This window comes from Hydra vulgaris, chromosome 12 (assembly GCF_038396675.1).
Source record: "Hydra vulgaris chromosome 12, alternate assembly HydraT2T_AEP".
NCBI lineage: Eukaryota > Metazoa > Cnidaria > Hydrozoa > Anthoathecata > Hydridae > Hydra > Hydra vulgaris.
Window position 1 is genome coordinate 14,483,552 of NC_088931.1, and position 13,251 is coordinate 14,496,802.

Genomic DNA, 13,251 nt, shown 5'->3' on the forward strand with positions numbered 1-13,251 from the left:
AAAGATGCAATTTCAGCAGATGCTAAATTTGCAACGGATTTGATATATGTAGAGGCTTGACCTGTAATCGTCGAGAGGGAATAAAAGATTCCATGCCAGCTTGAATCCACGAAGTTATGTAAGAAGCACTTTTATTAACAGGAAGACAAAAGATTTCTACCCAAGGGCTATCACGAAGAAATCACAGAAACAGTCCCAGTTAGCTTTAACAATATTGGCTGATGGATAAAGAGATAGGGCTTTTTCAATATGATCAGAAATAACATCAAAAAGAGTGCAGCTTTGAGATGAAGGAGAGCTATATATAGAACAAAGAGTTTCGAAATATCCAGTGATTAGAAAATGAGCTTTACCCTTAGGTATGTATCCAACCGAATCATCTTTTATGAGGTCTCTAACTCGGTTTGATTTTTTGGTAATGAAAAGGTCAAGAATATTACATGGTGGTTTATTTCTTGAGTTACGATAAGTTAGGAATGTTATTATTTGAGTAAAAAAATGCTTATCTAAGCATTGTTGAAACTTGGTGTCACTGGACCATTCTTTGTTGATATGCGCTGCAACTATTGTTCTGTCATTAACTTTAAGTTTTTCGTATGTTGTGTGGCTAAAGTTAAAGTCACCGTATTAGAGTATGGATGCGCAGCCTAATTTTAAGAGATTGTATGTCGCAGCTTTGATTGAAGAAATTATTTTCATGAGAGTATCATCGTTATTATCTTGAGGTTGATAGATACATCCCAGGAGGAGTTTTTCATAACCGAACTTGATAATTCGCAAAAGTTGCTCAATGTTAGAGTCGTTTCGTTTTTTTATACTAGTTAATACAGCAGGAATTGTACATTTAATATACATAGCCACACACCCTCCTCGGCTACCTCTGTCTTTTCTTTTAGCAAGCAAATTAATATGTATTTTACTTTAAAGTGAAACCTTTTTAATACGCTAATATAAAGAGTCTTTTATCAAATCAAAATTTTTTACTGCTGTTAGAGCATTTCTTATGTCATCGTTGTTTAGGGTTGCCAGACGTCCCGCGTTTATGGAGAAGAATACAGCGCCAAACCTGAAAAAATAGTTTTTTTTTACTGTGCTCTCCTTCGTAAATGTCGGACATCTGGCAACCCTATCTTTGTTCCACTTATCTCGATTAGTTTCTTTCTTGTAATTTCTAAATTAGAAATTTTAGGTTTAAAATAATTGAGTTTTAATAAATATTATACTTCAATGATTTACCTACTCAAAATTAAAAACATAACAAAATTATTTGAATCAGAAATATATCATTAATTAGTACGACACCAAAATTGTGTTGTATATTTTTTTTATGTTTTACTTTTACATATAATTAATAAGTTTAAATTACTTCTTCATAAACTTATGATAGCAGGTTTAGAAAGATTTTTACGAAATTTTACACAATTGTCGATCTTTTTCAGTAGTGTTGTTCTACTTTTCCCGTTAAAAGTGAAGTGAAAAAGTATATTTCGTAAATATCTTCGAACCAAAAAAACATTGCATAAAATGAAAGATAACAACAGCATATAAATGATTAGAAATGCAATATTTTTTTTTGTTCTGTGGTAAAAAATGGTTCGCGTACGTGGATTTTTTTTTAAGTTATAAATTATTTTGATATTATAATCGAATTGACGCAACTCGTAAACTTTAAACCTTCTTTTCTATGTCATATATTGGAGGAAAAAAACATTGAAAACTATATTCAAACATGAAAAAAATATAAAATTAAAAAAAAGACTTTACTAAAACAAAAAAAATTCTAAACAAGGAGAGAAAACCGAAATGTCTCACTTTGCCCAGGTGTCTTGATTACCTTATATGTGCGTTCTGAAAAAAAAAGCTTTTTTTTTTTTAATTTTTATATTAAGGAAATTTGGCTAAAAAAAAATATTTAGGTTTTAAAATTTAAAAATTTTTTTAGACCATAAACAAAAATGGCGCGCGAGTTATCTACGAATCCTTTTTTATTGTGTAAATCAGCTGGATTTATAACTATATGTTTCAAATTGTACACATAATTAATATAAATGATGTAACTTTTTTTTGTTTCCCTACTTAAGCTTCATGCTATGTATAGTCTGAACTAAGATAATTGCGACAAGTTTTTGTAAAGAGAAAATGATTTAAAAGAAATGTTTTTTTCTAAATACGTCATCAAAACGTTCGTGAGGCCATCAATACACCTGCACACGTGTGCACACAATCTTGCATTCTTATAAAATTTCATAATTTTTTTGTCTAAAATGTAGGAAAGCCGTCTTAAGATGGACACGTTTTTTAATTTTGTAATAATTTTTGTATGCATATTTGAATTCACGCATTCCACTCGTGATTGGAGAGTGCAACGATTAAATCAATTTCAGCAACAATATAATAACAGTAAAGCTGATATAATTTTTTTAATTGACGTGTCTGGTAGTATTAGCGACGATGGATTCAATACAGAGAGAGAGTTTGTTTCTTCACTGCTCAGTAAAATTAGTGTTCAACCATCTGCAGCTCGAATAGCTGTTGTCACTTTTGGTAGAGATATTAACAAAGATATTGACTACATAGATTATGGATATTTAGATAAAAATAAATGTACATTTAACGAAGAATTTAAGCGTGTAAAGCATCGTAAGGAAGGATGGACAAACATTAATGGCGCGTTGCAAAAAGCAAAAGCTTTACTCGATAGTGCAAATGAAAAAAAATTTAAACGTCATAATGTAAACACGGTGGCTGTTTTACTTACAGATGGTGGTTGGAACTATGGAGGAAGTCCATATGACACAGCTACAAATTTAAGAAATGGTTTTCACTACGTTGATATATTTTCAATTGGTGTTGGACACTGGCTCGATAGAAAGCAATTAAAAAACATAGCTGGTAAAGAAGAAAATGTTATTATAGCGAAAGATTTTTCTGACTTTAGTGGACTTGCAACAACCATAAGAGGAGGTAATAACTTTAATTTATTTTTTTAATCATTAAACATCAATTATTAAACTGTAATCGACTGAAATACTGGTTTTGTTTTTATATCTACGCACTTTTTAAGATTAGAGAGAAAAAAAAATCTACATTTGTACATAGCAAATATAATAAAAATAGATTACGGCAATACAATTAATAAAATTGTACATGAAAAATAAAAAAGCCAACAGACTTAAACAAAAACGTACCTTAGTAAAAATACGCTTGTATGGCAATGTATAGCATATAAAAGTACAACGTTGAATTTACTTAAACCCACATTTTTTAAAGGTAACTTGACAATTAGTAGAAAAAAATAAGAAATTTAAGTAGCATTTAAATAAAATAAAAAAGATTTTAAGAAATTTGCTATATTGCATCAATATTTGTAAACACATTACTTGTGAATAAAATTTTTTTAATTTTTCTTTCTTATAAAATTGAAAAGAGCTAAGATATTTTTAACGTCGAATAAAATAATATTTGAGACAACTTTAGCACAAGATAAAATTTTAAAAATTAATGACAAATGCATAAGAAAATTTTTTATAGGTAGGTTATTAACTTCTTTCTTTTAAACAAAAAAAATGGGGTAACACAAGTCGTGATTAAAATAAATTTTTTATAATTAAGGAGTTAAAATGAATTAGTAAATTAAAAACAAAAAGTATTTGGCCATGTTATTTAAATTAGGACACAATTATTTTATATATTTAAGTTTTTTGCATCATTTTATTCATTGTAATGCTTTAAATATTATTGATAAAACGTATTAAAAATGTGCCAGGAACACGACTCGGTCCCGGTTTTCCGTTTTTTTCTGGGTCGAATTTATATGTTCTGAATACCCGGTAAAACTACCAAAATAATCTGAGCTGGGTACCTGTATTCCGTGTAACCGGGAAAACCAACGGAATAGAAAAATTAGAATTTCCCTGCTCTGACCGGGTACTGAGCTAGTACTCGGCAGTTTTTCTTGTGTACAAAGTACAATAGTGCGGGTTATCTAGCTTGGATTATTCCTCCGTTTTTTAGAGATACTAGGAATACATAGATGTGCCAGTGTCCGGCTTGGACCCAGAAAAATAGGGACCGAGCCGGGTACCCAGCCCATCTCTATATATGATCAACAAGCTAACTTAAACGCAATTGATAACAAAAGTCTCTGTGAAAACGTCAAGTATTAAACCAATTTTTGATGATTCAGAAAGGTTTTAATTAATTAATCACGGCTATGTTTTCTGATATTTAACAGTAGTTAACAGAAGTGAATTTCCAACTTTTTGCAGTGTTTATTGTATTCTGCTAAAAAAAATTCTACTAAAAAAAAAATTAACTCTTTACAGTTTTATTCTTATTTTATAAAATAAAAATAAAACTGTAATCTGTTTTATATTATTACTAATAGTGTACGTAGTAGCTGAAAAAAAAAAATCTCAATACCATATTTTGATTTCAAGTTATAGAGCATCGAAGTTGTGCTTTCTGTCGGGATAATATTGTATTCGGTCGGGATATTTTATTTTCATGCTTTATGTTTGATGTTACGTCGGTACATATTTGTCAATAAGTAGCTTAAATAATATAATTTAACTCATTAACTGTAGATAAAATCAAAATCTTTATTATGATTACATTTCTAAGTATTTATTTATATATTTTATCTAAAAACCCATAACTATTCAATTTTTATAACAATTACTTTTTTCTATCTTGTTCTGCGTAATACTTCCGTGTTGGCTAACTACAATAATAAAATTACAACTGCAATAAAAAAAGTTTGTTAGCGTTTTCGTCTTTAATTTAACATTTTCGTTTTTAAATTAACGTTTTCGTCTTCTGTAATTTAAACTCATTTCACTATTTAAACATGGAATGGATAGAAATGCAAAAACTTTGGTGAAAAAATTTCCCAAAAATTACCGTGTTTGTTTTTTCGTTTTTTCAAATTTCATTTTAAATCAAAATTATTTTTTTTATCAAAATTAATCATTTTAAATCAAAAAAATCAGATGTTAAAACATTTGATTTATTCGTAACGTTTTACGCGATATTGCGGTACTTAGAACGTGCGTAATTCGCGGCAATAAATTATAAAAATATTTCAAACTTCGCGATTAATGTTTCACTTGCAACCATAGATCACCGTGAATGGACTCAATTATTTTAAAAAAGACAAATTAGTTTGCATACATTTGCGATAAAAAAGTAACGTTGAATAATATATCATTGAGGAACAATGACCTGAAAAACCGTTAATGAATGCGTTTATTTGTCTGCGATTTAAATTACAGAAGCAACTTTTGAGACAGTTGCTTTTAAACTGACCAAACTGAATTTGTGTACCCATAAATTATAAATGGTATTCTAAATTAATTGAACTGATTCAAGCAAAACTGTCGTGCACACCTTAGAAAATAAAGTTTGGTTGGAGCTGAAACTCCAACTGAAATAAGTTTAATTTCTCGTCTTATGTTTTTAAGTTACAAGTAACGTATACGCTTCACTAAAACTAAGTTTTAAAATTTTGTATACAAAGTTGAATTATAATCTTATATATTATAATTTATTTCATATTTATAATTAATTCATTATTTAGAAACAAGTGTAGAGTTAAATTCATTTTTATGTCGAGTTTATTTATATAGAATTAAGTAGTAAATTAAACGTTCCAAGCCCAAGTTTAATCACTATACAAACTAGATGGCAAATATTTTTGGGACGGCACTATATCTCAGCAACATGAAAAATAAATATATTTAAAAACTCTAGTAAACAACACGGCGAAATTACACAGCGTTTTAAAAGATATAAATATTGGTAAATGTAGCTAAATCTGCAGTCAGTTTAGAAAAATTAACTTTTAAACTTGAACTAACTCCTAACAGAAGAAATGATAAATAATTTACATAGGAGACAACTAAACTATACAAGATTCACAAGGCGAATTCAAAGTAAACTTTTATTCTAATGTTCTGAATATGACAATACAAGTGGTTGAAAAAAAGTTTAACCTGATACAAATAATTAATTTTATTTTTGGTTTTGTATTTTCTATAAATTATTTATGCCTGCAGAAAATAGCTAGCAATGAAATTATGGAACAAATAGTGGATTTGCCTATTCCAAACAGGTTTAGTTCTTTTGTTGAAGTTTCTTTCATTTTTCTGCAATTTTAAAAGAAATACTACTTTAAAATTAGAATACAAGACTAATGAGAATGCAGAAAAATATTCACAATAAATATATTGAAACCATGAAACTTCTTATTTGCAAGTAAAGCACTTTTTAAAAACCTAAAAAACAATTAACATAAGACTAACTTGAATGAATAAAAGCAAAATAAATTATATACCGTTCAATGTGCAATTTGATAGTAAGTATTATTCTAAAAGAAAAAAAAAATCAAAAAATAATAGTATATAGCCAGATAGTACTTTTCTGCATAACTTGAATTTATCCCAAATTCTGAACAGATTTCTTGCAAGATGAATTTTATTGCAAAACTTGGTACTTTTTCATTTTTGCTACTTTAGACAGATGGAGGGTACTCAAAAAAGCGTATAGCAAAACGAGGGAGGGAGGGGGGGGGGATATTTGAAATAAAGCGTACGTACTTATGGACGACTCTTATTTTGAGGATTGTGGTTTCAATGGTGACATAAATTTTAATTTTAGGTTACTATGGATACCTAAATTGCTTAGCAACCACATATTTTATAAACCGTTATAAATATAAACAGGACAAAAGTAATAAATTTATCGGATTACTCCCATAATTACCACATTGAGTATTTTTATAAAAAAAATCTAGTGGTATTATAGATTTTTATTTGGTTGATGGAGACAACTGAAATGCCTTGCAACAGTTGATTTTGCATAGTTACTTGTTTATGTTTCTTAAAACACGAAAGTGATTAACTAATATTATTATTAATAATTCAATTATTCAATCAACTTGTCAATTATTAATAATTGACAAGTTGATTGAAAATTATTTTACGAATATACCCAATTACCAATTTTAGGTGTTTTTATGCATTTCCAGGGCTCTATTTTATATTTCATGAAGCTACTACATAATCCATATTAAAAAGAACACAAAGCGTAAATCTTTGAAACAAATTTTAGAGCTTTTACATATATGCTACTTTTGTCAAAGATGCTTTATGTAATTAGACAAGTTATCAACCGCAGTTAAGTTCATGTCATTTACAACTGCATCCAAAATATTAGGATTAGCTCATATATGAACAAATATCAATATTTTTTATGTTTTAACTATAAAATATGAATGGTCTCACTGAAACCCAACTGTTACATAGCCACGTAGAATAAAATACATATAATGTTTTTGTTTCATAAAATTGGCTAATCATAAAATTTCGTTACATCATTTAACTTGTAAAAATTATTATTAAACACCATGCGGAGATTTGCGGATTATCAACCAAATTTATATTGATAACATATAATTAAACAATGTATTTCAAGTCTCAAATAACTGAACCACCAAAGGACCGCAAAAGTATTCAACTATGTAAGTTAAATTTTAACTGAAAAAAGTATTTCAAATACGCTGTCATTTGAAATCATTTTATTTAACATAACTTACGTGCAAAATCTGAATAGCTCATTTGAAAGATAATAATAATTGATTTTATTAAATTATGCAATAAAAAGAAAGGTTTCAGAATTAACAACTATATTATGCTTGTTAGTAACACAAAAATATTAACAAACTAAAAAAAAGTTTTTTTAAAAAAAAAAGCTTTTTATTTTACAGCTTAGAAACAAACGGCATTTAAATTATACAAAAATATAAACATTAGGATGTTGACTTTTTGGTATCTCCAGTTTCCTGTATAAAAAGCAGATGAACTTTGGTTTGATAGTAACTGCAAAGTCATTGGTTTTATTTAATTTTTGAAAAAGGTCACCCACCATGACCCTTCATTACACATTGGCTCCCATATATCAGTGAATTTTTTCTTCTAAAGTAGGGGAGAGTGGGGTAATGGCGAACGCGGGGTAACTCCGAACATGGTCAAAACAGCATTGTAAAAAAATAAATTCGACAATTTTTTTTTACCTGTTGAGAAGGGATCCTATGCTCAGTTCCAGACGTGCAGTAGTGTAATGAAGCTGCGGATGTTGTTTACTATGATTTGATTTTAACTTTTTCTGATAATTTTATGCAACTTTTTTCTTGAGTAACACTCTGTTGGAGCTTCTATGGCAATAAAGCCACTCCTATTTTGTTGTTGTTGTTGCATAATATAATTTTTAGACTTAGTTATTCCAATTAGCATTTTATTCATTATTACACAACAGTGTTTGTGATTGCCCCCCGATGTGTTCGGAATTACCCCACGTAGGTAGGGTAATTCCGAACACCAAAAGTTTTATTTTTGCCTTAAATTTTTATTTTTATAATAAGATTTTTAAAAATTCTTTTTGAGGGTTTGTGACTGAGTAGTTAAACTAATTGATAAGCAATAAATATGATCAATTTTGTATAACTGGTGTCTTTAATTCGCATTCCCGCTTAGGTGTTCGCCAATACCCCACTCTCCCCTATATCAACCTGGGTCTCAAAAGAACTAGAATTTCATTGAGATTTCAGAAATAAAAACGGTTTCGAATAAAAATGAATTGCTTAATTTTCTTTACATAAAAACAACAATTTTTAACTAAAAATTGAAAAGGTTGTTTTTTATGACATTTTGTTTGCAATATTTTTTTTAAAAAAGTTTGAGTAGAAAAAATTATGAAATTTGAAATCACTATAAAATTCTGGATCTTTCGAGACACAGGTTGATATACTTTTGAGGAAAAAAAGTTCACTGATATATGGAGCCAGTGTGTAATCAAAGGTTATGGTGGATGACATTTTTCAAAAATTAAATAAAACCGATGACTTTTCAGTTACTTTCAAACCAAAGTTCATCTGTTTTTTACACAGGAAACTGGAGATACAAAAAATTTACCAAAAAGTCAACACCCTAATATAAATCTCATAAAATCCGAATGTTAAAGTTATAAAATGATATATATTAATGCAATTTTTGAGAATGTATATTTTACTTTTGTCCACCACCTGGCCTTCACTGTGCGATGGAAAAACGTTACCTAATATTGTATTCTGCTCAAGAGCGGTTATTTTAGCAATACCACGTGGTCATTGCGTTTTTATACTATGGAAAAAGAATGATTTTACCATAATAACATGTATTTTATGACAAAGGAATCTTCCATAAATTACGCAATGCTAAATTTATTTAAAAAAAAAAGGAGATCTTAGGTTCTTTTACGCGGCGATTTTCATTAAACCACGGCAATCTATACTGCAGGCCTTGACAATGTGCAAACCATGTACCTGGCTGGGGGCCTATTTTAAAATTCGCTTAACTTTAGTCATCATTTTAGTGATACAAAAATTTGGGTAAAAAATGTTGCATTTATGGCTGCACTACAAATTATTTATCTGCAAAAAAGAAATCTGATAACTTAAAGCTTTCAGTATATCGATTTCCTAAAAATGAAGAAGAAAAACAAACGTGGATTAAAGTAATTTCAAATGCAAACTTATAAGTAAATAATAACGCTGTAGTTTGTGAGTTGCATTGGTGTAGTTTGTGAGTTGCATTGGTGTAGTCTGTGAATTGCATTGGCCGATAAATTTTGAAAAACAAATAGTTAGAAGAAAATATCGTCCTAAATTTCCACCATCTATTTTGCCTGGCATACTGTCTTGTAAAACTTTTATCCATCTTCCTCCATTACATGCAACAACTTGTGCTTCTTTGTGTTTTGGAAAATTCACTCAAGATAAACTATCCACTTTTTTAGAAAAAGATAGAGAACTTTTTGGTAAAATGAAAAAAGTTCTTTTAAATAATGAAAGAAATTTAGGTATTCCATTAGAATGCTTAATATAATTAGAATGATTAATAACATAATATAATTAGAATGATTAATAACAATATTCATTTAAATTCACAAGTTCGTTTAAAATGGAGTTCCATATTTTTTAATCAAGATTAGCGAGGATTTGCATTTTTAAACTTACCATTATGGTACCGAAAATAAAGTTCCTGCAATTTCTAAAATCAGAATTTCAAAAATCAACACATGGTCTTATATTAGAAGAAGTTTTGCGTTATTTGAAAAATTTAATTCCAGGCTGAAAAGAAATTGTAATTCAGGAATATTTAGCTTCTATTGGTACACAGTGCGTTGGTAGTATGATTTATTCTAAGGAGGTTATTATTAGATCTTTTCAGTATTTTGCTACATCCAGAACTTTGTATAACCAATTGCGAACAGATTACCAATTGCCTTCTGTAAGAACTTTGACAAGAATAAATTCAAAAGTTTCTAAATTAAATGAGAAACATTTTTTGACTAATATTTTTCAATCTGTTGAAGAAAAACAGAATCTTTGTTATTTATTGCATGATGAGGTTTATGTTAAAAAAATGTTGTTATACCATGGTGGTACATTATTCGGAGAAGTAATCAACGATTCAACTTCTTTTGCAAAAACTATATTAGGTTTAATGGTAAATTGCTTATTTGGTGGACATCATTCATTTTCAAAATGATACCTATAAGTAAATTAAGCTCTCAATTTCTTTTTGAACAAAATAATATTACTATTCAATCAATAAAGGAGTCTTCGGGTCAAGTTAAAACCATAATATGCAATGGAAACAGAATTAATCAGGCATTTTTTTAAATCTTTGAAAGATCAACTCCAGATAAACCTTGGTTGACTAATGATGGTATTTTCTTAATCTTTGATTATGTCCATTTGCTTAAAAACATTAGAAATAATTGGCTTACTGAAAAAACTGCTCAACTTATTTTTTATGATAAAAAAAAAGTTTGTAAAGTAGCACAATGGTCTTTAAAAATTTTATGAACTTGAATCTAAAAATTTAGTTCAACTATCCAACTTAAGTAAAACTTCAATATTTCCAAAGCCAATTGAGAGGCAATCAGTTTCTATCTGTTTAAGGGTATTTTGTGACAAAACTTTCCAAGCTTTAATTAATCATTCAGGACTGCAGCATATAAAAAAAAAGACAAGATATATCAGATTTTATTAACATTGTTGTGTCATGGTGGAAAGTTCTCAATGTTAAGGGAACAGGTGCTGATATTAGATTCAATAATGAACTTCAAGTAGTAATTAGGGATCCTAATGATAATAGATAAAAAAATATATTGAATTTTCGGAAATATGGCTGGAAAGCAAGGTAAACGGAAGAAACAACTTACTTGTGACACTGCACAGCCAATTTACCACACATGTAATGGTATTGTTGAACTATGTAAATCATTATTGGATAGCTCACATCAATATGTCATTCTTAGTGAGCTTTCTACTGATCCATTTGAAAAGAAATTTAGCAAATTGCGCCACGGTTCAGGAGGTACATATTTCATAGCAGTACAACAAGTAACTGAAAAGTTGAATATTTCAAGAGCTAAGCTTTTGCTGTTATTTGATAACCCAGCTGTTGAGATAAGTCTTGATACAACCCATTCTTGTCCAAATTGTGGTTTTTTATTGGATAAGCCCTCTGCTGAGATTATTGACAACCTACCAGATCTCGAATCTTTTATTTCTCTCGATACAAATATGGCTCTTATATATATATCAGGGTATTTAACTCGTAATAAAGATAAAGAACTATCAGAAAATAAATTGCTAGATAAAACCACTTTTTACCACCAAAAGTATGGACAATACTCAATTGACCATGGTGGGCTTAACATTCCCACAGATAATACCTGTCAATGAGTAATTTTTTTTTTTATAGTTTTCAATGCAATTAAGGATAGAGTATGCAGAGTATCATTAAGCAATATTCCAATGATGATTTCAGAGATTTAAAATTTTGAGATTCAGCGACACTATGGAAATATTCTTTCAAATATTTTTTTGAACAATTTATGTAAACTTCTGACTCCACAATCAAATAAAGAACCAGCTCAAAGAATATTGAAATTGTCGTGAATTCTTTGACAAATTTAAAAACAAAAATATAAATATATTTTATTTAATTAAAGTTTTTATTTAAAGTTTTTTTGTTGATTATATATACAAATATATATATATATATATATATATATATATATATATATATATATATATATATATATATACACAGTATCGGACAAAACGAGTGCACTCAAATAATGCTAATTTAGTTTCTTTATATAAAAGTGCTGCATTTTTTCAATTTAGGGAAATAACTATGTAATTGTTTAGAGACAAAGTTCTTCAAGTTTTATTCATCACAAAGTTCATTATTTGTACACGAAAATTAATAAATTAATCAAAAGTATTAAAAAAAGTTGATTTCCTTCTGGACAAAACAAGTGCAACTCGACAAAGTGTTGACCAAGCTGTATTTCGCTACAAATATTTCGTGGCGAATCCTTTGTTGTCGATCACAGCCTTGCATCTTCGAGGCATAGATTCGATCAGGTGATCAATGAAACTTTGTGGAATCGCTGCCCAGGCCTTTTGGATTTGTTCAAACAGTTGATCCTTATTACGAACACCTTTACGATTAATTCTGCGGTTGACGATCTCCCACAGGTTCTCGGTAGGGTTGAGATACGGAGATTGAGGCGGCCAATCCGTCACCGATAGGTGGTTGTCTTGAAACCACTGCTCGACTACTTTTGCAGTGTGTTTCGGATCGTTGTCTTGCTGAAAAACCCATTTTATTGGCATATTCCATTCATCATGAGGTAACATATCATTTTTCAGGATATTTTTATACATGAAACGGTCCATTATTCCATCGTTTCGATGTATTGGACCTAGACCGTTAGCAGAAAAATACCCCCAGACCATTACATTTCTTCCACCATGCTTCACAGTCTTATGGCAGTAACGTATATCGAGGCACTTTCCGGCCGGTCAACGCACACGGCAAATGCAATCGCTCCCAATGACGTTGAACTTCGATTCATCACTGAACAGGGCAGTTCGCCATTTCTGCACATGTAAGTCAATATGAGGTGTAGCAAACAGGAGTCTTTTCTTCTGGTTTTTTAGTGAAATCAGCGGTTTCTTTGCAGGGCGTCGAGAAAACAATCCGGCTTCAACAGCAGGTCGTCTGATTGTTCGGTCCGATACAGGCAGCTCTAATTGCTTTTGTATCTCGACTGATGATATCCAGGGATCCTTCTTGACGGATCTGACGATCATAGAATCCTCTCTAGAAGTGGTAGAACGCGGTCTTCCAC

At 29.6% G+C, this 13,251-nt stretch overlaps 1 protein-coding gene across 1 annotated transcript in view; it reads left to right on the forward strand.

Annotated features, from left to right (window-relative positions):
- The first annotated feature begins 2,246 nt into the window (after positions 1-2,246).
- Positions 2,247-13,251, forward strand: part of LOC100203429 (sushi, von Willebrand factor type A, EGF and pentraxin domain-containing protein 1) — a 76,573-nt gene continuing 65,568 nt past the window's right edge. The window contains exon 1 of the mRNA XM_065812283.1: positions 2,247-2,964. Coding sequence (XP_065668355.1) covers positions 2,286-2,964 — 679 coding nt within the window. The 5' untranslated portion in view covers positions 2,247-2,285. The remainder of the gene's footprint in view (positions 2,965-13,251) is intronic.